Source organism: Engystomops pustulosus, chromosome 4, assembly GCF_040894005.1.
Source record: "Engystomops pustulosus chromosome 4, aEngPut4.maternal, whole genome shotgun sequence".
Taxonomy (NCBI): domain Eukaryota; kingdom Metazoa; phylum Chordata; class Amphibia; order Anura; family Leptodactylidae; genus Engystomops; species Engystomops pustulosus.
The window spans coordinates 125,778,598-125,805,588 of record NC_092414.1 but is presented as its reverse complement, the minus strand read 5'-3'; the positions used below and the strand labels follow the sequence as shown (position 1 = coordinate 125,805,588).

General features: G+C 42.8%; 1 protein-coding gene across 1 annotated transcript in view; it reads left to right on the top strand.

Moving 5' to 3' along the window:
* Positions 1–26,991, top strand: part of CAMK1D (calcium/calmodulin dependent protein kinase ID) — a 189,528-nt gene that overhangs the window by 60,159 nt on the left and 102,378 nt on the right. Inside the window, exon 2 of the mRNA XM_072147343.1 lies at positions 25,449–25,580. Within this exon, the coding sequence (XP_072003444.1) occupies positions 25,449–25,580 (132 nt within the window). The remainder of the gene's footprint in view (positions 1–25,448; positions 25,581–26,991) is intronic.

The window sequence follows — 26,991 nt, the reverse complement described above, 5'->3', positions numbered from 1 at the left end:
TGTGACAACTTTGTCACCAAGGATTTTCCAGAGGTTTTTACTGGATTTAGATCAGAACTCTAGGCTGCCCATGTCATTGTTTTAGTGTTTTCTGTTTCAAGGAACTGCTTCACCTGTTTTGCTGTGTGGCATGGGTATTGTCCTGCATAAAATATGCTTGCTGATCAAGTGAAGAATGCAAGGAAGAACGTTGTTGTAGAAAAAGGTTCTGATACACACTTGAATTCACTCTGCCATGTTCCTGTATAAGAGGTCCAACTCCTACTCCAGGAAACATTCCCCCCTGTAACACTTTCTCCACCAGCTTTAACCGAATTCTTTACAGTCTTTGGCCAGTTTGTCAATGAACATAATGGGGAACATTTACTTACCCGGTCCTGTCATGATCCCCGCTGTGCATTGTCTAGTGCATAGTGCTTTCTGACGCGATTCACAAAGATTGTGCACCGGGTATCCTGCATGTGTCGCTTCCCCGCTCAGGTCTGCTGGAGTTAAACTTCTTCTTCCCGGTGTATGTAAGTGCAATTTCTGTCACATGAATGCCGGCGCAAAAATCCAGTCGCGTGAAACCCAATCCCCTTCTAGATGCCTGTCCCAGCAACGTGATCCCCAAAATAGTCAGAAAACCCAACGGAAATGCAGCCATGGGACCCTTAGTTAATAAGACCCAATGTTTCCCATCAGATCCAAATAAATTAAACTCGCTTTTATCACTAAATTTAACTGTGGACCACTACTCCTCTGTTTACAAAACATGTTCCTCAACAAATGTGAGTCTAGCCTTTTAATTTTTTATACCAATGAGAGGTTTGGTCACTGCAGTATGGTCTTCAACCCCTTCCAGCTGCAGCCCTTTTTCATTTTTGCGTTTTCATTTTTCATTCCCCACCTTCAAAAATCTATAACTTTTTTATTTTCTCATGTACTGAGCTGTGTTATGGCTCATTTTCTGCGTAACAAATTACACTTCAAAATGGTGATTTAATATTCCATGCCGAGTATTGGGAAGCTGGAAAAAAATTCCAAATGCAGTGAAATTGGTGGAAAAACGCATCCGCGCCGTATTCTTGTGGGCTTGGATTTTAGGGATTTCAATGTACACCCCAAATGAAAAGACTACTTTATTCTTTGGGTGGGTATAAATACAGGGATACCAAATTTGTATAGGTTTTATAATGTTTTCACACATATACAAAAATTAAAACCTCCTGTCCAAAAAAATTTTGGGGGATTTTGCCATCTTCTGGCGCTAGTAACTTTTTTATACTTTGGTGTACAGAGCTTTGGGAGGTGTGTTTTTTTTGCAACTTTTGATGATGTTTTCAATGCTATCATTTTTATAGAATTGATCACTTTTTATAGAATTTTTTAAAAAGGAGAAGGGTGTCAGTTAATAGGGCTCTTTGGGCACATGGTGACAGGTTCAACAAGAAGGTGAGTTAAAATCACATCACAGCTGCTTACACTGCATATAAGAATAATGATTCTGCAGGTGCATACTGACAGTTTTTTGTGGCTTGTAATTGTATATATGTATGGACAGTGTAAAATGCACTATGTGCAGTTTGGCTGTGTATACTGCAGACTATGCCAGTTTCAGGATTTCTGGCGCACGCTCTGCATGAATTTGGCTCCCTCTGCACTGCGCCAACAGTGTGCAGCTTCTTTTTAGTGTAACTTTAACATGGGGCGTTCAACACATTTCTAACGGATTTTACATGTTAAATCTGGCCCACGGTCCGACTAAGCACCGGAATGCCCTCTTTAGTACAGAAATTTGTGTTGCATGAAGAGCCACAAAACGGTCGAGTGGCATGGGCACTTCTTTAATACCTGTGCCAGCAGTTTGCACCCAAAAGAACTTGCAATGTCCGAAACAAAATATGCCCCACTGTGTTTCCTCCGGTTTAGTGCTCTTCCAGGCCTTTACTGCAGCGGTTTTGAGTTGCTGTTTGTTTGTGGGCTTTTCTGTCTGATGTTTAGTCTTTTACAAGTAATATGTGGCTCAATTCGGTTGCGATCGGGTAAATGACTTGGCCATTCCGGAGTATTAAACTTCTTTTCTTTAATAAACTCCTGGGTTACTTTGGATTTATGTTTTTGGTCATTGTCCATGTGTATTATGAAACGCTGAAGAATTGGTTTGGCTGGATTAGAGCATGCAGTGGGGGAGATGTATTAAGGTGTCGGTCTTTAGAGCAGAACGGAGATAACAAGCCAGTTTCTTTAAGGGATTGTGCTCTAAACAGGACAACCATGAATACAGTTTGTATTACAATATTGTATGGGCTCAATTCATTTAACATATATAGAGTTTAATATGAAGGGTCATATTGTTGTTATGGAATTGAGCCTGTGAATTTTTTCTGTTTATTAAATTGTAATTATTTCAGTGAAAATTATATTTCTTTTAACTTAAATAATTTTATACTGGAAGTAAAAAACAAATAGCAACATTTACTGGACTACATAACTCTGAATCCCTGGCCTTGAGTTGAAGTGGTACATTTGTATTCATAGCTGTGTGTACCACATAAATGGTAGCCCGTATGGCCTTTCTGCTTCACACTTTAGGGCTTAAAAGATTTAGTGCTTGTGAAAAGTACTCATGGGACTTTACAAATCCACTTATCGGTCAGACATACCACATACATGCCTTGGAATCTCAGTGTTTGCCTTATGTTGCTTGCAATTTAATAAAGGTTAAATCAGCAGTGAAACATGTTACCAACTTGTTGGGATTTCATACTAAAGAAGAACAAATACATGCAGTACATAAAAAAAACCCACAGAATGTGTTCACAAACTAAGCAACAATTGGACCATATATTTAGTATATCTATTTCATTTATACTTCTTGACAGAGATATTGAAGCTGGCTTGCTAAGGGTCATTATATTACATTATAGGCACTAAAGTGTGTTCCTACACCAAAGAGTACAGGATTTGCTGTAATTTTTTTTCTTTCCTAAAATTTAATGGTAGTGGTAGTGTTCTGTACCACCAGACATAGAGTGATGTAATATGGGTTTCCCAAAATTGAGTTTCAACAACTACATGGAAAAATTGCCTCTGAGCAGCGGTCGCATTAACCGCTGTACAGGAGTCATAGACGCTGGGATATGCAGTTTTATACCTCTGTATAATCACGCATTAAACTTTAACCTCCTCCTTCTCTGCAAGGGCAGCATGATCAGCCATATTGTGGTCTGGGGGAAGGGGAGGGTAGGTGGAGTAAGCCAACATCTGATTAAGGCAGGGGTCTGTGGTGTCAGCAGTAGTCTGGTTCCGGGAGGGTCTGCTGGGTCAGCCATAACCTGGTTTGAGGGGGTCTGTGGTGTAGCCTAGCCTGGGGTGGGTGGGGTCTGTGGTGTCAGCAATAGTCTGCTCTGGGAGTCTATAGCCTACTCTGGGAGTCTGGCAGTGGTGGCAAACCTATGGCAAGGATGTGAGGGTGGCAGTCAGAGCCCTCTCTGTGGGCACTCAGGCTATCACCCCAGCCCCATCCCCACTGCATCCCCCTCTCCTCTTTATAGACTTCTATGTAATTTGATATCTATATGAACTCCGGTCCTGCCATAAAATATTAAGAAGAGATTTTGAAATGAAGTAAGGCTGGGTTTACTTCACGTTTTGTGCCATACGTTGTTAGAACACATTGGGCGGATTACGACGAGTCCTTATAATGTATGGCACAGATGTACAAACTGTATGATTATACAGTGGGATACTTCACCCAGGGACCCCTCCTCCCCCAAGAATGCAGGGGGAGGAGTGAACCTCAGCAGCAGCCGTGATTGGCTGCTGGCCATGTACAGGTGTATCCCCAGTGATGTCACTGTTCTTATATTGACTGTGGCAGCACTAGTGTCCTGCCTCCTGCTGAGTATGTCGCTCAGCAGTAGGGGGTACACTAGTGTTGTCACTGTCAATAAAAGAAAGCAGGGGGACATTGCATCCGCTTCCCATAGGCTTCTATTACCTCCGCTGAGCGTATACGCCGCTCAGCAGGAGGAAGCAGGATGGAGAGACGTGGCTTGCTATGTCTTTCCATCCTTTCTTTTTTACCTGATGTGAAATATACTGGTCAGCTGGAGGCAGCAACTATGCCTCTTTCTTCTATTATATGTCAATGGGTACGCTCAGCGTATATATAGGGAGCTTTCCCGATGTGTGCGCTGAGCGTATACAAAAGACATAATGTGAACCCAGCCTAAGTGGATAAAGAAGCATTTTCCTCAAATTATATATTTTATACAGTTTCTTATATTAATTTTCTACTTCTGATTTATGCAATATTTCTTGAAAAAGTTGGAAACAAATTCTTACTGTATATACTCGAGTATAAGCCGACCCGAGTATAAGCCGAGACCCCTAATTTTAACACAAAAAACTGGAAAAATCTATTGACTCTATTATAAGCTGAGGTTGGGAAATGCACTGGTCACAGCCTCCCCAGTATATAGCCAGCATCCCCCTGTAGTATACAGCCTGCCAGCCCCCTGTAGTATACAGCCTGCCAGCCCCCCGTAGAATATAGCCAGTCAGCCCCCATGTAGTATACAGCCAGCCCCCATGTAGTATACAGCCAGCTCCCTGTAGTATACAGCCAGCCCCATGCGGTATACAGCCAGTCCCCTGCAGTATACAGCCAGCATCCTGTAGTATACAGCCTGGCAGCCCCCTGTAGAATATAGCCAGCCAGCTCCCTGTAGTTTACAGCCAGCCCCCTGCAGTATACAGCCAGCCCCCACAGACAGCCAGCCCCCTGTAATATATAGCCAGGCAGCCCTCTGTTGTATATAGCCTGCTAGCTCTCTGTAGTATACAGCCAGCTCACAGTAGTAAATTGCCTGCCAGCCTGTAAAAAAAATAAACTCAGTACTCACCATTCCGATGGCCCGGGGAGCTCTGCTTCCATCTTCATGTCTGCGGCAGGTCTGTGACAGCTATGTCTGCAGCACCTCTTCTTTCTTCAAACTGGCGCCAGGACCATGACATCTCCGTGCGCACGGCCCTGCTGTCTTTTTGTTTTTTTTTAATTACCTGAGTATAAGCCGAGTGGGGAATTTTCAGCACAAAAATTGTGCTGAAGAACTCGGCTTATATTCGAGTATATAATGTATGTTTTAAAATAAGGGCTGCAGCATATGTCAATATCTGACATACAACTCTTATTGTGCCAGATATTGATCCAGCTCTGTTGTCCATTGCTGGCACCTCTAGTACTCAAGAAAGTCTGGACTCCATTTTACGTAACATACAATTTAAAATGCAGGATACGGTCGCTCCCCTGTTATTAATGCTGTCCAAGGCAGAACAGAAGGGAAGCTTAGAGAGCAACGCCCAGAGACTACTAGTGTTTAAGATAGCGCTGCTAAAAGCCATAAGCAGAGCAGTTCTCATTGTGGACCACACTTTTAATTTTGTCATTAATGTGAGGAGACAAAATGGCTCAGTGCTGAAGGGATGTTAGACTTGGCCCCAAAAGCAGTTTCCTAATATGGAGATTGCTAACCTCTTTGGACCAGAATTTATTCAGGAGGTCAAAGAGAGAAATCTTTTGTAGATCTAAAAAGCCTACCCATAATTTTAAACATCCCTTTCGTGCATTGGGTCGGTCATACAAGTCCCAAGGACAGACCCAAGACTATACCCAGGGACCATATAAGAAGAAGTCCAAAAAAGAGTTCTATTCAGCCAGAGGTCATTCCTACAGACCCGGAATCTCAAGAAGAGGGCAATCAGGTAAATTGGAATACCGTTCATACCGAGTAAGCAGTTCAATACAGATTGTTGGATGTCTCATCATAAAAAATGGTCTAAATCTGCCTTTGAAAAAATTTCCTTTCCAGAGGGAAAAATCTGCTTTACCACAAGTGACAAATTGAACGAGGTGCTAGATTCAGCATTAAAGGGGGGAAATTTTCAAAAGCAGTGGTAGATCGGAACAGTTGGATAAGCCACATGTTTCCGGTAGTAAAGTCAGATAGCTCACTTCGAACAGTGTTAAAACCACTGTGGGAGATTTGGCCCAGTAGAGACCGTGGTAGCGGGGTGCTGTGATGCAGTTCAAGACAGTGACACCAAAGTACAGTCCAAAACAGGTCTCGCCTGCGTTTATTGTAGCAGCAAAATAAAACAGCCTTTACATTCAGGCATTAAACAAACAAAATCCTACCCGTCAGGGTGCTAACTATACAGGTGTTCACTAACTCACCACTATACAAAATCACTTGGCTGCTCCAGGCACAGAGGTCAGGGCTGCGTGCTCTCCAGCCTCCTTTCAGAGAGAGACAACACTTCCAGCTCTGCTGAGTGGTTTAAAAAAAAGACTCATTGGGCTGCTCCCATCACCTGTGTCCAAGGTGCTGGACACCCAACCTCAGCACTAAGGCCTTGCATAATAGCAAAACCTAGGGGAAACATACCGCCCATCCACAGTTAACCCCTTCAGTGTCTCACATACCCTCCCCCTCTGTTTGACCCTGTGGGGGCGAACACTTTTGGCCATCAGACAGTGGGTACGAGACAGGGCATCGGCATTCCCATGCAGCTTTCCTGCTCGATGTTCTACCGTGAATTTGAAATTCTGCAACATTAGGAACCACCTTGTGACCCTGGCGTTCCTCTCTTTGGCCTGACTCATCCAGGTGAGGGGAGAGTGATCGGTCACTAGTGTAAACTGTCGCCCTATCAAGTAATACCTCAGGGATTCCAGAGCCCATTTTATCGCCAAGCACTCCCTCTCAACTATGCTATAGTTCTTCTCAGGAGGTGTGAGCTTGCGGCTCAGGAAGGTCACGGGATGTTCCTCACCAGGGGTGCACCTAGCCTTTCTGCTGCCTGAGGCGAGCTATAAAAAGACGCCCCCCCCCCCCCCATTCCATATATGTATTACATCAAGGAGTGTCAGGACCAGACCCAAATCATATTGGTTTAATTTGAAAATAAAGCAAAAGTACATAAGAGTGTGCCACCATGTACTATATAATGCACACAGCGAGCTACCATATAGAACAAAATACATACAAGAATCAATACATCATGCCACCATATATTATAAAATACATCCAGCGTCCTCCATGTAATATATAATAGATCCAGTGTGCCACCGTATACCATATAATACATACAATGTGCCGCCATATACCATATAATACATACAGCGTGCCGCCATATACCATATAATACATACAGCGTGCCGCCATATACCATATAATACATACAGTGTGCCACCATATATCATATAATACATACAGCTTGCTGCCATATACCATATAATACATACAGCGTGCCGCCATATAATACATACAGGGTGCCGCCATATACCATATAATACATACAGTGTGCAGCCATATACCATATAATACATACAGCGTGCTGCCATATACTATATAATCCATACAGTGTGCCGCCATATACCATATAATACATACAGCGTGCCTCCATATACCATATAATACATACAGCGTGCCTCCATATACCATATAATACATACAGCGTGCCTCCATATACCATATAATACATACAGCGTGCCGCCATATACCATATAATACATACAGCGTGCCGCCATATACCATATAATACATACAGCGTGCCGCCATATACCATATAATACATACAGCGTGCAGCCATATACCATATAATACATACAGCGTGCAGCCATATACCATATAATACATACAGCATGCAGCCATATACCATATAATACATACAGCGTGCCTCCATATACCATATAATACATACAGGGAGCTGCCATATACCATATAAAACATACAGCGTGCCTCCATATACCATATTATACATACAGTGTGCCGCCATATACCATATATTACATACAGTGTGCCCCCATATACCATATAATACATAGTGTGCCCCCATATGCCATATAATACATACAGCGTGCCTCCATATACCATATAATACATACAGGGTGCTGCCATATACCATATAATACATACAAGGTGCTACCATATACCATATAATACATACAGCGTGCCTCCATATACCATATAATACACACACTGTGTCGTCATATACCATATAATACATACAGCGTGCCGCCATAAACCATATAAAACATACAGCGTGCCTCCATATACCATATTATACATACAGTGTGCCGCCATATACCATATAATACATACAGCGTGCCGTCATATACCATATAATACATACAGTGTGCCGCCATATACCATATAATACATACAGCGTGCCTCCATATACCATATAATGCATACAGTGTGCTGCCATATACCATATAATACATACAGTGTGCCGCCATATACCATATAATACATACAGTGTGCCGCCATATACCATATAATACATACAGCGTGCCACCAAATACCATATAATACATACAGCGTGCCTCCATATACCATATAATACATACAGCGTGCCGCCATATACCATACAATACATACAGCGTGCCGCCATATACCATACAATACATGCAGCGTGCCGCCATATACCATACAATACATGCAGCGTGCCGCCTTATACCATATATTACATACAGTGTGCCCCCATATACCATATAATACATAGTGTGCCCCCATATGCCATATAATACATACAGCGTGCCTCCATATACCATATAATACATACAGCGTGCCTCCATATACCATATAATACATACAGGGTGCTGCCATATACCATATAATACATACAACGTGCCGCCATAAACCATATAAAACATACAGCGTGCCTCCATATACCATATTATACATACAGTGTGCCGCCATATACCATATATTACATACAGTGTGCCGCCATATACCATATAATACATACAGTGTGCCGCCATATACCATATAATGCATACAGTGTGCTGCCATATACCATATAATACATACAGTGTGCCGCCATATACCATATAATACATACAGTGTGCCGCCATATACCATATAATACATACAGCGTGCCGCCATATACCATATAATACATACAGCGTGCCTCCATATACCATATAATACATACAGCGTGCCTCCATATACCATATAATACATACAGCGTGCCTCCATATACCATATAATACATACAGCGTGCCTCCATATACCATATAATACATACAGCGTGCCTCCATATACCATATAATACATACAGCGTGCCGCCATATACCATACAATACATGCAGCGTGCCTCCATATACCATATAATACATACAGCGTGCCGCCATATACCATATAATACATACAGCGTGCCGCCATATACCATACAATACATACAGCGTGCCACCATATACCTTATAATACATACAGCGTGCCTCCATATACCATATAATACATACAGCGTGCCACCAAATACCATATAATACATACAGCGTGCCGCCATATACCATATAATACATACAGCGTGCCACCATATACCATATAATACATACAGCGTGCCGCCATATACCATATAATACATACAGCGTGCCACCATATACCATATAATACATACAGCGTGCCACCATATACCATATAATACATACAGCGTGCCGCCATATACCATATAATACATACAGCGTGCCCCCATATACCATATAATACATACAGCGTGCCTCCATATACCATATAATACATACAGCGTGCCTCCATATACCATATAATACATACAGCGTGCCTCCATATACCATATAATACATACAGCGTGCCTCCATATACCATATAATACATACAGCGTGCCGCCATATACCATACAATACATACAGCGTGCCGCCATATACCATACAATACATGCAGCGTGCCGCCATATACCATACAATACATGCAGCGTGCCTCCATATACCATATAATACATACAGCGTGCCGCCATATACCATACAATACATACAGCGTGCCACCATATACCTTATAATACATACAGCGGTATGCTGTATGTATTATATACTATATGGCGGTATGCTGTATGTATTATATGTACATTGTATGTATTGGCATGCCGCCATGTTATATAAAATACACACATTGTGCCGCCATATACCATACAATACATACAGCGAGCCGAGATAGATATATATATATATATATATATATATATATAGTATACACACACTCATACAGCATGTACACATATATACAGCAAATATACTCATATAGCATGCATATACACACACTCACCACACACAGTATAAACACACTTATATACAGTCATACAGTATACAAACACACACACTCACCGTACAGTATATACATGTACACAGAGATGCATATAAATATACATGTGTGTGTATATATATGTGTATATACATGTATCCACATGTAAATTTAGATGCATCTTAGGATATAATAAATACACACTTACCATGACAGCGGCCGCGGACGGGTGAAGCAGGCGGCCGGGAGAGTCGGGCGGGCCGCGGAGGCATGAGGCTGACGGCCGGGAGTTGTGGGCCGAGGAGGCTTGAAGCGGGCGGCTGGGAGAAGTGGGCGAGCCGCGGAGGCGGGTGGCTGGGAGTAGCGGGCCGCGGACGAGTGAAGCGAGACACTGGCGGCCTGCGCAGGTGTGAGGCCAGCGGCCGGCCCGCGGACAGTTGAAGTAGGCGGCCGGGCCGTGGAGGCGGGCGGCCAGGAGTGGCAGGCCGTGGATGGGTGAAGCGGGTGGCCGGGAGACGTGAGCAGGCCGCGGAGGTGTGAGGCGGGCGGTCGGGTCAGGGACAGGGGAGGCGGGCTTCAGATGGGAGACGTCGGCCGGCCAGAGGCAGAGAGGGAGGGGGGCGGACCACGGACTGGAGAGGCGAGCCGGGGGTCCGGGAGAGGAGGGTCAGAAGGCGGCCGCAGACAGAAGGGGCCGAGCTGTGGTGAGTGACCTACCTGATGCCGCCCCACCGTCCACCAGGAGGCGGTGCCGCCTGAGGCGAGTTTCTCAACTCGCCTCATGGTAGGTGCGCCCCTGTTCCTCACCCTCCACTACTTGGGACAGGACAGCCCCTAAGCCCACGTCAGAAGCGTCAGTCTGCACAATAAAGGTCTTGGTGAAGTCAGGGGTGATCAGTACCGGTCCCTCGCACAAAACCGTCTTAAGTCGCTGAAACGCCCCCTCAGCCTCTTCACTCCACTTTACCATCACCGCCCTGCTACCCTTGGTCAGGTCAGTCAGGGGTGCCACTATGGTAGCAAAATCGGGGATAAATCGGCGATAATAGCCCACTATGCCTAGGAAAGCCCTCACTTGCTTCTTGCTCATAGGTCGTGGCCACTGCTGGATCGCCTCCACTTTATTTACTTGGGGTTTGATGACACCTCGCCCAATACGGTACCCCAGGTAACAGGCCTCTTCCAGACCCAGAGCACATTTTTGGGGGTTCGCTGTCAACCCTGCTGCCCTCAGGGAGTCTACCACTGCTTGCACCTTGGCCAGGTGACTCTCCCAATCGTTACTATAAACTATGATGTCATCCAGATAGGCCGAGGCATATCTCCGGTGAGGTTTTAGCACGAGATCCATTAACCTCTGGAATGTGGCGGGAGCCCCATGTAGCCCAAAGGGGAGTACCACGTACTGAAAAAGCCCATCAGGAGTAACAAAAGCGGTCTTCTCTTTGGCCCTGTCAGTAAGGGGTACCTGCCAATACCCTTTCGTCAGGTCAAGGGTGGAGAAGAATCTAGCCTGTCCAAGTCGTTCTATCAACTCGTCAACCCTGGGCATGGGATAAGAATCAAATTTGGACACCTCATTCAACCTCCTAAAGTCATTGCAGAACCGTAGGGAACCATCAGGTTTGGGAATCAACACAATAGGACTCGACCAGTCACTTTTAGACTCCTCGATAACCCCCAGGTCTAACATCTGCCTGACTTCCTCGGATATGGCAAGCCGGCGCGCTTCAGGGACCCGGTAGGGTTTTTGGTGTACCCGGATGTGGGGTTCGGTTATGATATCATGCTTGATGACTGAAGTACGTCCCGGTAACTTAGAGAACACATCCACATTTCGGAGCACAAACTCCTTCGCTTCCTGAATCTGGGCCCTGGAGAGGGACTCCGAGATCCGTACTTCAGGCACCTTGGCATCGGGTACACCTACCTCCGGTGTCCCCTTCTTGGGGACAGACGCTTTTTCTACTCCCACGGCCATCAGGGACTCCCTTTCCCTCCATGGCTTTAGGAGGTTCACGTGGTATATCTGTTCGGGTTTCCTCCTCCCCGGCTGAGATACCTTGTAGTTAACCTCCCCCACTTTCTCCATGACCTCATATGGTCCTTGCCATTTTGCCAAGAACTTGCTCTCAACGGTGGGCACCAGAACTAGCACTCTGTCGCCTGGGTTAAAGGTCCTGAGTCTGGCTGACCTATTGTAGACCCTAGACTGGGCCTCTTGTGCCCTTGTCATGTGCTCCTTTACAAGGGGCATTACCGCCGCTATGCGGTCCTGCATAGGGGAGACGTGTTCTATCACACTACGGTGGGGGGTCCTCTCCTGTTCCCAGGTCTCCTTGGCTATATCCAAAAGCCCACATGGGGAACGGCCATATAACAGCTCAAAGGGTGAGAAACCCGTGGAGGACTGGGGAACTTCACGTATGGCAAACATCAAATAGGGCAACAAACAATCCCAGTCCTTCCCATCCTTGCTGACCACCCTCTTTAGCATCCCCTTCAAGGTCTTGTTAAACCTCTCGACTAGGCCATCTGTCTGAGGATGATACACAGAGGTGCGGAGCTGTTTAACCTGCAGTAACTTACACATCTCCTTCATTACCCTAGACATGAATGGGGTACCCTGGTCAGTCAAGATTTCCTTGGGGAGGCCTGTGCGTGAGAATACCTGGAACAGCTCCCTAGCAATATTTTTGGAGGAGGTGTTCCTTAATGGAATCGCCTCGGGATACCGCGTAGCGTAGTCCAGGATAACCAGGATGTATTGGTGCCCCCTTGAGGATTTGACTATGGGGCCAACCAGATCCATTGCAATCCGTTCAAATGGCACCTCTATGATTGGTAGCGGGACCAAAGGACTCCTGAAGTGGGACACCGGGGCAGCAAGTTGACACTCAGGGCAGGAGCTACAATACAGGTTTACCTCCTCCCACACCCCGGGCCAGAAAAATCTCTGCAGGATCCTCTCCCGGGTCTTCTCAGCACCTAAGTGCCCTCCCAGCACATGTTTGTGTGCCAACTCTAGCACCAGCCTACGGTGAGATTGGGGTACTACAAGTTGCTCAACCTCCTCACCCCGTATCTGGTCGACCCTGTATAACAGCTCCCCAGTGTACCCCCTCCCAACCTGACCTGTTTCCCTTTTTCTGCAGTAGCAGTCCTACCAGATGGTTTAATGGCCTTGTCACTGGCACTGCTTCGTGTGGGAGGGATAAGTAGAAGATCCTCCGTAGCCCGATATCTCTCTACTAGGGACACGAGTTCCTCAGCATTTGTGGGACCGGCCTGTCCAACCCACCGCTGGAGCCGAGAGGGCAGAGAACGGGTGAACTTGTCAAGAACCACTCTCTCGACCATCTGTGCTGGGGTGCAGTCATCGGGTTGTAGCCACTTCCGGACAAGATGGATCAGGTCATGCATTTGGGAGCGTGGGGGTAGTTTTTCAGAGTATGCCCACTGGTGGACCCGGCTGGAACGAACTTGAACGGTGACCCCAAGACGAGCCAGAATCTCCGCCTTTAGCTGGGGGTACTCACGGGCCTCCGTTTCACTCAGGTCGTAGTAGGCCTTCTGCGATTCGCCTGTCAGGAACGGTGCCAGGACATCTGCCCACTGCTCAGCCGGTAACTCCTCTCGCTCAGCTACTCGCTCGAACACAGTGAGATACGCCTCCACGTCGTCGGTCGCCGTCATCTTTTGTAAAGCCTTCTGCACTGCAGCCCGTGCGGAATGCTGGACAACCGGGTACCCTTGCAAACCAGTATGGGACCCCTGAGTAGTCGTCGCTTGCGGTGCTGCCATAACGCCAGAAAACTTTTCCATCATCAGCTGGAACATGGCTCGGGACTCTTCCTGCTGTTGCTGGAGCATGGCTTGCTGCTGGCGGGACCTCTCCTCCTGCTGCTGGAACATGGCTTGCTGCTGACGGGACCTCTCCTCCTGCTGCTGGCGGGACCTCTCCTCCTGCTGCTGGAGCATGGCTTGCTGCAGCTGTCGATTAGCCTGGGACTCTTCCTGCTGCTGGCGGAACCTCTCCTCCTGCTGCTGGAGCATGGCTTGCTGCAGCTGTCGATTAGCCTGGGATTCTTCCTGCTGCTGGCGGGACCTCTCCTCCTGCTGCTGGAGCATGGCCTGCTGCTGCTGCCGATTAGCTCTGGCCTCCTCTTGCAGGTATTTAATAAAGTCCTCCATCTTGGCTTTATCCTGCAATTTGCCTGCTGCTTTCACCCAGGCCATGCAATGTTGCAGGATGTAGCGAGCCTTTCAGGTGTGTGTCTTTTGAACTGCCCGCAATCCGAAGCACCATATGTGGGAGATTTGGCCCAGTAGAGACCGTGGTAGCGGGGTGCTGTGATGCAGTTCAAGACAGTGACACCAAAGTACAGTCCAAAACAGGTCTCGCCTGCGTTTATTGTAGCAGCAAAATAAAACAGCCTTTACATTCAGGCATTAAACAAACAAAATCCTACCCGTCAGGGTGCTAACTATACAGGTGTTCACTAACTCACCACTATACAAAATCACTTGGCTGCTCCAGGCACAGAGGTCAGGGCTGCGTGCTCTCCAGCCTCCTTTCAGAGAGAGACAACACTTCCAGCTCTGCTGAGTGGTTTAAAAAAAAGACTCATTGGGCTGCTCCCATCACCTGTGTCCAAGGTGCTGGACACCCAACCTCAGCACTAAGGCCTTGCATAATAGCAAAACCTAGGGGAAACATACCGCCCATCCACAGTTAACCCCTTCAGTGTCTCACACCACTGAACAGATTTAAGATGTAAAGCATAACAGACTTAAGACTTTTGAGAAAGACATGTTTCTAGTAAAGATAAACCTAAAAGATGCTTTCCACACAATTTCATTTGCCCCTAAACAAAGAAGGATACTTCAAGGAAAGACGCCATCTATCACTGGAATGTCATGGTATTCGGCCTCTCGAACTCTCCATATACGTTCACACGAGTGTTAAAACTCATAATAACACAAAGATCAAGATGGTATATCTCATGAAATGCACATTTTTGGGCAATGAAAGCAATCCAAATCTGCAAGGAGGTAGGGTAAAATTTATAATTGAAACTAATAATTTACAAAAAATATTTGACACATATATTTTTAATTTTTTGAGCCAATGTTTATTTTGAAAATATTCCACCATCCCAAGCTTTATGTTACAACTTTCCACGGAACATATAAAAAATGCCACATTTATTTAATCCATTAAAATCATAAATCCAGAAAGAGACCAGGGTACACAGAAGATGCAAAAATCCCAAGGCATCAGCCTATGCATTTTGGATAGTAGCTCAATCCTTTCTCATGGCTCAATAAGTTACTGAAACGCGTAGGCCGATGCCTTGTGCTTTTTGTGATTTATGCCTTCAATGGATTATGTAAACATAACAATTTTTTTTCAGTGGAAAGGTCTTTTGTGAGCTGGATATTACTTATTTTGGATGGTGTATCCACAGAAGCTGTTGGATTCTGTGCGTACATCTCCCACAGGTGATATAGCTTTTTGATCTTGGTGAGCTGAATTAGACTTTTTTTGTTAGTAGACTTTTTTGTTACACTCTGTATAACTTTTCTATATGATAACAAAGTATATTTTATTAATGAAAGAGTATTTTCCTATAGGACACCAGTATTTCTATGTGGAAGATCTGCAGATCTGTGGGGATGCTTTATTGACTTTAGTTGTACATTGATAGTGGTTTTGTAATTATGATCTGTAAATCCCCCCCCCGAGCTGACTGGCGATACAGGAGGCAACCCCAGAGCTGACTGGGTTACTTTTAGACCCTTTTGACAAATCTTCCCTATTTTAAAATGTTCATAGATTCAATCGATCTTGTTAGATACATATGTTTTATCCACACCATCTGTATTTAAACACCATCTAGATTATTATCATATATAATTTAAATTTTTGAAAATTAACTGCAGTTTTCTGGGGAATAACAAGCTGCAGTTTCAGGACCAGGTTACCTGTTTTCATATTAACTTAATCTGCCACATGTTTTCTGGGTTTGAGCTGTTGAACTTGAAGCCTTACTTTGACTTATCCTACCTTCATAAAATATTAATGCAGCAAAAATTCAAATGAATAAATAAAGAAAGTGTTTTCAGTAACAATAGTTTGTTTAACGTGGAGTAGATATGAGATTGAAGAAAGCCATAGAGAAGGGAATAAGTGATGATTGACGGAGGAAACACAAGCCAGTTTATACACAGCGCAGTGCTTGTTGGTCAGCTCAGTGGAAAATGAGAGATTCAACTCAGCACATTTTGCACTGAGAAGTCAGCACTTCACAAACCTGTACAGTGTAGAGTTTTCCTGTTAGCTCTTTTCTGCCTCAGTAACTCCAATGGACCTAACTATGGAGAAAAGTTGCAGTCACCAAATTGCAAATACGTGGAAAACATGGATCAATACCAGTATGCACATTTGAGCTAAAGATATCTCATGTTTTTTTTTTGTAATATACTGTGACATTTACAGATCATAATTACAAAACCACTATCAATGTACAACTAAAGTCAATAAAGCATCCCGACAAAAGTGCAGGAGGAAATCTAGACTGATATTATGCAGAAAGAAAAAAAAAAATTTGTTGCAGAAATGTTATGGATTAGGTTCAGATTTCACCTTAGAAAAGTTTTGTGAATTAAATGTTTTAAAATCTAATTTTTGCTAATAATCTGCTTCTGCAGATCTTCCACATAGAAATACTGGTGTCCTATAGTAAAATACTCTTTCATTAATAAAATATACTTTGTTATCATATAGAAAAGTTATACAGAGTGTAACAAAAAAGTCTACTAACAAAAAAAGTCTAATTCAGCTCACCAAGATCAAAAAGCTGTATCACCTGTGGGAGATGTACGCACAGAATCCAACAGCTTCTGTGGATACACAATCCAAAATAAGTAATATCCAGCTCACAAAAGACCTTTCCACTGAAAAAATTGTTATGTTTACATAATCCATTGAAAGCATAAATCACAAAAAGCACAAGGCATCGGCCTACGCGTTTCAGTAACTTATTGAGCCATCAGAAAGGATTGAGCTACTATCCAAAATGCATAGGCTGATGCCTTGGGACTTTTGCATCTTCTGTGTACCCTGGTCTCTTTCTGGATTTATGATTTTAATGGATTAAATAAATGTGGCATTTTTTATATGATCCGTGGAAAGTTGTAACATAAAGCTTGGGATGGTGGAATATTTTCAAAATAAACATTGGCTCAAAAAATTAAAAATATATGTGTCAAATATTTTTTGTAAATTATTAATTTCAATTATAAATTTTACCCCACCTCCTTGCAGATTTGGATTGCTTTCATTGCCCAAAAATGTGCATTTCATGAGATATACCATCTTGATCTTTTTGTTACACCCTGGTAAAGATTATGCTTGACATTTCATGTGGAATTGCAAAGTTAACAATGCCAAAGTTAACAAGGGCAAACCAGTGTGGAAATCAATCTTTATATTTGTTTTATAACAAGTATAGTACATGTCCTGGTTAAATCAAGATATGGTCAATTTATAAACTAAAAGGATTTGACTAAATAATTTATGTTAATTCAAAGTCTGCTTTTACCTCATGCAAAATTCATGATTCCACTATCCTCACACAATGGGTAACATGAACAAACATGGATGCAAATTAGTATTGTTACCTGTGGCATTTCGCCACTGGGGAAGATTTATCACTTCTTTTACCACAGTTTTAAAATCATGAATATGCCATTTCCATGCCATGTGGCCTTGGAGGGGACATGGAGGGTGGAGAGGGCGGAAACGTCTCATGTCCGCCTGTGTCTGTGTTCTTTTGCAAAACCAGAGAGCTTTCGTTCAATGGTGGCCCTTATCATACATCGGTGTATGATAAATCTCCCCTACTCTCCCCTATGTATCTAAAAAGAAAGGGAGAGGTGTGAAGAGGGCTCACACCTCTCACACCTGGTTTCTGCAGATTCATTACAATGAGCTCATTGTAATGAATACAGGCAGTCCCCGGGTTACATACAAGATAGGGTCTGTAGGTTTGTTCTTAAGTTGAATTTGTATGTAAGTCAGAACTGTATATTTTATCATTGTCATAAGAATCAATATTAACACTAAAGCTTCATTACTGACACATTTGATAACTGTTACAGCTGTTTATTGTAACTTAGATCTAAAGTACAATAAATTACCAATATCCAGAGGTCCGTTTGTAACTAGGGGTCGTATGTAAGTCGAGTGTTCTTAAGTAGGGGACCGCCTGTACTGTATAAAAATGCCATATACTGCAATACATAAGTATTGCAGTATATGGCAGGAAACGATCAAACCATCTAGGGTTAATGTACTGTAGAGGGCCTAAAAAATAGCAAAAAAAAAATGTTTGAAAACTAAAAAAAATTCTAAAAACCTAAAACTTGAAATCACCCCCCTCCCCCTTTCTATAGAACTGTTATAAAAGTTAATAAACAGTAAAATCACAAGCACGTTAGGTATCGACACGTCTCAAAATGCCCGATCTGTCAAAATATAAAAATGATTATTACCGGCGGTGTACACCATAATGGAAAATAGTGCCCAAATGTTTGAAACACAACTTTTACACCATTATCACATAAAAAAATGTAATGTAATAAAAATGTAATAAAAAGTGATAAAAATGTTGCATAGTCCTCAAAATGGTAGCAATAAAAATGTCAGCTCATTTCACACAGCTCCGTACACCGCAGAATGAAAAAGTTATTAGCGTTTTCGTACACATTCATTTAATTTTTGAAAATGTGACGTAAATGTGTTTTTTTCCAATTTTACCACATTTGGAATTTTTTTCCAGCTTCCCAGTACACGGTATGGAATAATAAATAACGTCACTGAGAAGTAAAATTTGTTACACAAAAAAATAAGCCATCACACAGCTCTGTATTATTCTTTCATTGTTCTTATCCACATAAATGTGTACATACTCACCCACATAACTAGCAATTTGATGTGAAAAGTGATTTGACTTTATAGATTGGTGTACTTGAAAACATACAAGCCAGGTGAAAAAGAAAATGCAAATATTTAACCCCTTCCGGACGCACGCCATAATAGTACGGCACACGTTGGGTGCGGGTGCTTGGAGAGGGTTCATGGGTTCCATAGCCAGTAAGTCTTTGCTGCATATTGCTAGCACCGATCACAGGAGTTATCCCGTAGATCGCCGCCAGTGAAGCTGCCGGCAGCTTCAAAAAGAAGGCTGGCTCATGGGCCTTGCCATCTTGGTTTCGATTGTCGCTCCCTGTGATGTCATCGGGGAGCGGTGATCGGTCCTCATGACATCCTCGGGTCTTCCGAAGTCTCGTTTCATCCCATTCATTCCAATGTTAGATTTGCACATTGTAATGAATGAGGAGGAAAATCCCCATATACTGCCCACATAGATTACATTTATTGGGTATCCCAAGTACAACACTTTAATGTCGATGCAAACAGCTGGTTGCAAAGGGGTATTTAAGGGGAGAAGCGAGGCTTTTAAAAACATTTTTTAAAGGTTTTGTTTTTGAATACATTTTTAAAATACAAAATTTTGTGATGTTTAAAGCTTATTGATTATGTTTCATTAACCCCTTGCCACTGATACCCTTTTTATTTTTGTGTCTTTTATTTTACCATTTACAGAGATGTATTATGACTTATTTTCTGCAAAACAACTTGTTTTTCCTATGTGTACGTATATCACTGTATCTGTACCACATCTGTATAAAATACTGTGAGCTGGCAAATTATGGCTGACTGATGGATGGCTAACTGTTGGTTTGCTGACAGAATGCACCTCCAGTATTTTATACAAATATGGTACAGCTACAGTGATATACGTACACATAGGAAAACAAGTTATGGTCTTTCTGGATACTGCACACATATACGGCACCATACAGTGCACAATCGGAGAAAATAGGACATGGTCTATATTTTTTTTATGTCTTGCTCACGGTACAGTGCGGTACATGGATGGCAATGTAAATGGATGGTCATATTGCCCATGGAAATGAATGTGGCCGCATCTGTATGGTACAGGTATGATATAAACGTTTACATACATTCGCACGAAGAGGCCTTAACGACAGTGTGACATACTAACGCAGTTAAATTGCTAATTCTTTCTGGGGAACAGGTGAATAAAAACATCAACTCTGTTTTCATTCAGTCCGAATAATATGTTGTCTTTGTTCAGTAGTTTGGTACCTCATTTATACAGTTATTTTTAATATTTTACAAATTACTCTGACAAAAAGCCTTGGAGAAAATCTTATTCATTTTTTGCATTGCCAGTCATAACATTTATATTTTTCTGGTGACAGAAATGGTTGAGTGCTTGTTCTTTAGGTGTATCTTTTTTTAATTTTTTTTAAGTGGAGTTCACCATGAAAGTTTAATAATAGTTGACATTTATCTCGCAATTGACAGGAAGATCTCTAATTGCAGCTGACACACAGCTAACCAGGAGCGTAATTACAGGGGTAGCAGCCATAGCAGCTGATATGGGGCCCACAGTGTAAGGGAGGCCTGGTATCTGACCTGACACTAAAGAATGGAGGATGTGCACCATTATATACATATTATTCTGCCCATTGTACAGCATAATATGTATATAACAGTGAACATCTTCCACAGTACACAGCATGAATATGTAGCTTAGATAATAAATGTTGGTGGAGAGGGGGGAGCAGAACAACATCACTAGGGATCTCTAATCTCTAATTCCTCTGTGTACTCCCCCAAGCCGTCTCCAGCTACTGGGACAGATCTGTGTTAGTGTATAAATTTATATATCAGTGCATACATTTCTGTGCATGAGTGTATGTATACAAATATGTATATTTTCTGAGGTAGCAGGGGGACCCTATGCACGAGTCTGCTATGGGACCCTGCCTCTCCTAGTTACGCTCCTGCAGCACACTTATTATAGTGCCAGCTTTGTGCATGAGCCAGTTCCATAATCGGGTTGTAACAGAACAGGGTGTCACGGGTGCTCCTGCGACCCATGTCCCTGGTCAAAGGTGCATGTCTATGCCTGCCTGTCCCCCTGGATCATGTTTGTAGCCTCACTTTCCTTCTCTGGATCCAGCGGCAGTCCCCCCACTCCGTTGCGTGCTGCCCCGCCTCCTAGTGCACGCAGCCCCGCCTATTAGTGCGATAAAATGCCATCAGCAAGCTGTGAAAGGCGTTCACCAACTTAAACTAAAAGCCATGCAGCAGTTAAAGGCAGCACTGGGGTAAGCTAAATAAAGAAAAAATACCTCACCCCTCTGTTCTAGTGAAGTCACCCAGTTCACAAACCTTAGTGGTGGCCTCCCCACATTGCATGTCACTGCATATACTTGTCACTAACATGCTGTATGTGTAGAGGTCACCTCTGAGGATTGTTTTTGGCTGCAGCAGTTACTTACCCTTGAATGATACATCAGAGAAATGCACAGGTGCTGCTGCAGTTACTTACCCTTGAATGATACATCAGAGAAATGCACAGGAGCTGCAGCAGTTACTTACCCTTGAATGATACATCAGAGAAATGCACAGGAGCTGCAGCAGTTACTTACCCTTGAATGATACATCAGAGAAATGCACAGGAGGTGCAGCAGTTACTTACCCTTGAATGATACATCAGAGAAATGCACAGAAGCTGGTGCAGCACGACCTTGGTGGCTGGGTGAGAAGGGAAGGGTGAGCTGTGTTTTTTACATTTAGTTTACCACATTTCCCCATGCTAGCAGCTTTTAATTTGAGTCAGACATCCTCTGTAAGACAACACTGAACTTTACAGAGATTAGTACAAGAAATGTCACAACAGAGCAGTCTCAGACATTGAGCATGTTGCTTCAAGCAGTTTTACAGAAGGTCATTACTGAAGGAAGCTATAATATAATACATATTTTCTTCATGTACACTATAGTGCATTTTATATAATTATTGCTATGTCTTCTTTAAAGCAATTGTTAAATTTTGTCCATGGAAACAGAGATAAAGAGGAGTGGAAACACTTATAGCTTGCAAGCTTTCCAAATTTTTTTTTTCCATTTCCATTTTATAAATTGTTTGAAATGCAATATGAAAAAAATTAAATATTGCAATATGCAATGAATTTAAAAAGTCAATGAACAATCTGTATTCTTATAGCATTGATGTATACAAAGCATTATCCTATTCAGTCCATGATTTTCTTTGCTGTTTGATTGCACTTAAGTTGCATTCCACAAATATTTAGTTCTGAAATGTATTCTATGCTTATAATGTAGCTCATTGGTCTCCAATCTGAGGAACTCCCATGTAATGCCTATTCCAGTGGTGGCGAACCTATGGCACCGGTGCCAGTGGTGGCACTCAGATTCCTCTCTTTGGGCACCAAGGAATTCCAAGACATGTTGCGCTTTTTTAAAGTGGCTCATCGTCAGCTGGAGAAGGTGTTGACTATCACTGCTCTAAGAACCAGTGATTCTTCTTCTCAAGCTACTGTATTGGTATCCTCAGAATGCTGATACGATTGAAAGCTGTGACACAGTTAGGAGCAATAAGTTACTGCTTTATCTTCTGTGTTGGCACTTTGTGATAGATAAGTGGGTTTCGGTGGTAGTTTGGGCGCTTGGTCTCTACAAGGTTTGCCATCACTGGCCTATGCTGTCAGGGCATTCTGGAAGTTATAGTTCACAAAAGCCACAGTTTAAATCCCTAAATATGATCTTTAAAATTACCCTTCACAACATAGAGATTAGGCTGGTTCACATCATGTTACTTGCCATACATCGTAATTATGCGTCAGGAGGATTCTGAGGTATCCTTACAACAACGTATGGTACAGGCGTATGCCTACACAGTACATCGCCCGGGGACACCCCCTAAATGCAGGTAGAGGAGTGTACATCGGCAGGGTGTTCCCCCAGTGATATCACTGTCCTAATATGCACATCACGGGTTCTTCTTCTTGCCAAACAACGTATCTGTTATGCGCATACATCACCCAGACAGAGGCTGCAAGATGAAAAGACAAAGACTTCATCTTTCCATCCTGCATTTTTGACAGACAGAACGTTTAGTGGCCAGACAGAGGAAACAACTATGCCTCCTTCTTCCCGAAGTATACACTTAGCATATAGAAGTAGCGTGATGTCAACCCAGGCTTAGAATCATAAAATATATTTCACAAAACAGAACATTACATTAAGAAAAGCTGCTCCAAGTATGAGTTGAATTTATAGTTACATGTTGTAATTATATTTCTTTATTAATTTAAAACTATACATTTAAATTATATGGGTTCATTCCAGGTTTCTAGGACACTGCGTCATACGGTGGGGTCCACTTATACATTCTAAATGTAGATCCATTTGTGAAGTACAGATAAATTTTATTCGAAATGACATACAAGTGTCCCTTTTAAAGCTGTTCATGTGCAGCCGATTGCTGCATCAACAGTAAACAGATCAATGATCTGCACTGATTTGCGAGCAGAAGCTTGGGACTAATCCATCATGACTGTGAATACCTTATCATTTCTTTGTCACTCAGCAACCAAAATGACACAGAATGCACTGTTTTTGTCTGAATCATTTTTAAAGTGGTATTAATTTTGTAATCGACAAAAGAAGCATTTCAACATTCATACATAATAATTTTTTTTATAAATACTGAGTGGCAATGATAGTTTATCAAGATATGGAACGTGTTGTTTGAGACTGAAATCAGCTTATCCTTTTTTCTCTTTTGGGAGCTAAGGTTTTAACATTTGCAACATAGCTCTAAGGCTGCATGTACACGCCGGCGCACGGAAGAGGAGGAGGGGGTGAGCGCTTCTCGTCCCCGCCCCTTTCCATAGAGATACATGTCCTATCTTTTCCCTGGATACGGACCGGTACGATGCCTCACGTGTGCTGCAACCTACCGCTTGGTACCGCTGCATAGGCCCATTGCCGGCCTAAGGAGGACGTATATTTGACCGCAAGCTTGCGGACATATATACGTCCCCCATGGGTCGGTTGACTGTAGCCCTTACTTTTGCTATATAGATGTAAGCTAGATGACTTTAATAACTGCTATCACATGTAACAGTCAGTCAGTTATTTAATCCTGAACCGTGCTTATACAGTGAAATATAATGCAAGGAGACCCTTCTGCCCCCCGCGGAACACCAGTGTCTTATAGAGGTTGGATCATGTTTGATTGTTATCCCCTATTCACAGGATAGGAGATAACTGACTACTGGGAACCCTACCAATCTCAAATACAACCCCCAGCGTTCACAAGAACATGGGTCATGTTCTCAATAATGAATGGATTGGCAGGTGAAGCATGCTTCTTGATGTTCCATACAATACTATAGGAACATAGTTAGTTGCCAAGCACAATGCTCAACTATCTCTGGCACTCCTTTACCAACACTTCCATAATATTGTACGTAACAGAAGGATGCATGCTTTACCTGGCACTCCATCAATCACTGAGAACGGTCCACTTTTTCGTGATTGCTGGAGGTCACAGCAGTCGGGTCCCAACTGATCAATCAATTGCTATGTGGCATAGCTAACACGCTACCTTTATTCACAGTGGTTATACCAATAATATGCTACATTTTTAAGGTATAACTACCCTTTGCACAAAGGAAATTTTATAGCAAAAATATTTTGCTAGTATGTTATTAGCAAAAAAAATTATTTTATTTGCAAAAAAAAGTAATTTAATTGATAGTGTTGGTTTTGGACTAATATAGTTAATATTATTGTGTACGGACTAGTATATAGTGTTTGTGATGGTGGTCTCTGCCTCATAATGTCAGGAAGGACCAATAATGATAATGGTTAAGGGAAACACAGTCTAATGAACTGCTTCGGCTCTGGGTGCAGACTTCAGGACTCGAGTGGTTTGCTGCACGGTGATCAAAAGCTTCTGATCAAGGTGAGTTATTAGATTAGATACGGACCACTTTGGATGACATCTGTGTGCCATCAGTATTTTTTACAACTCCATAGGCTTGTATGGGAGGCCACAGACCGCAAATAAAGCCAGAATAGGACCTACTTCAAAATTTACATCTCTGCAAATTGTCTCAGATACAGGACTGATGAAAATACGGTCATGAGCATGCTTACATACAAATACATTAGGGCTTTTGGTAGCCAAAAAAAATATGGCTATCACATGCTATATTTAACTAGTTGTGTGCAGGAAAGTTTAGGGTAATTTCTGTCGTATTGATTCCATATTGTGTTGAAATCTAAATAGTACATGACTATTTTACACTTTAATATAGAATGCATATTATTATGGACAACTCTAACAATATGCATAATAAATATAACTGTTTTCTTTCTCCACAGGGGAGCATTTTCAGAAGTCGTTCTAGCTGAAGAAAAACAGACTGGTAAACTTTTTGCTGTGAAGTGTATTCCGAAGAAAGCACTAAAAGGGAAAGAAAGTAGCATAGAAAATGAAATTACTGTTCTAAAAAAGTGAGTACCTATGATATTATAAATAGAAAAGCGAAATGTCCATGATGACGTATTAGTGAAAATTTGTACTTCTGTAAAGCTTAACTACAGCCATATTAACCGCTTCGGGGCCCGCCAGGAACAGTGTCCTGTTGTGCCCCTGGTTGTAGTAATGCCTCTGGATGTAATGGGCAGCGCAGCGCAATGCAGCAGTATGCAGGGTTGGATTAAGGGGCGGGCAACACCCTCTCCCTCCTTGCAGGAAGCTCCTCCGTGGGGAGGACACTGTCTGCTTGTAGCCAATGCACGCTCTGGTTGTCGGAAGCACAGGAGACTCAGCTTGTTACAGAGGTGAGGGAGAATATCAGCACCTGAAGAGATGAAACAGTCTGCAGTGCCTTCTATAACAGATCAGAAATCAGCCAGAGATACGTTCTCCTCTCCCCTAGTGTATAATGAGGTTCTGCAGCAGCTGAGATATGTAATAGTAGATCCCACAACTCAGTCGTGCCCCATACCTGTAATAAATGTGTCGCAAACTCGGACTAAGCACTAACACGCCCCTTTAGGTGCACCTTTTTCTGTCTTGTCGGACACAGTGCAGTCGTGAACCAAAATTGGCGTGGACATGTACAAGATCCAAAGACGTTCTGTATAGTGCAAAATCTGACAGAAAATTGGCCCAAACACTTGAATAAATGTGGGCCTCTTAGTTGTGTATTTTAATGTTCTGCAACAGCTGAGGTGTGCATTGGTGGATTCTGCGTTGGCTGGCACGTTCATTGGGACGGGACTGGTATGGGATACTTAGCAGGAAGCTGCCATACTGCTAGGTTCTCACCACCATCAAGTTTTTCCATTACCTTCTTTCATTATAGAGAATAACACAGACAGGGAGTAAATGGAAGCCTCTCCCCTACCACCATTTTTCATAGGTTTAGACACAGAAAGTTACCTTCTACCATTACTTATAACAGAAAAACATGTGCAGCTATCAGCATTATTTTTACAGCTATTTATACAGAAGATATAATATAAGGAAACCTGCAAAGCCTCCATCTGCCTACTGGTATCCATTATTCTCCTCCATAATTGGAAAAGATAATGTAAAACTAAGAACCTGTTGGGGGAGGGGCAGAGAAGAAGGGTTTTGCAGGACTAGAACATATATGTGTGGGACTGAAGAGACAGGTGTATCTTTTCAGGGAATGGGGAGTTAAAGGAAGTGAGAAGATCGGCATGTTAGCAATCTATTTTGAGGGACTTTAGGCAGATGAGCATTTTATTCTACATGGAACTGTAGGTTGGTGGATGGAGGGACAGGAGTAATGTATTTACATGCAGGGTGTGTTCTGTCTGGTTGAACATTCTACTTTTAACCCCAAAGGTCATAATACTGAAATCCAGAAATTTGGCAGTATCCACAATGGGT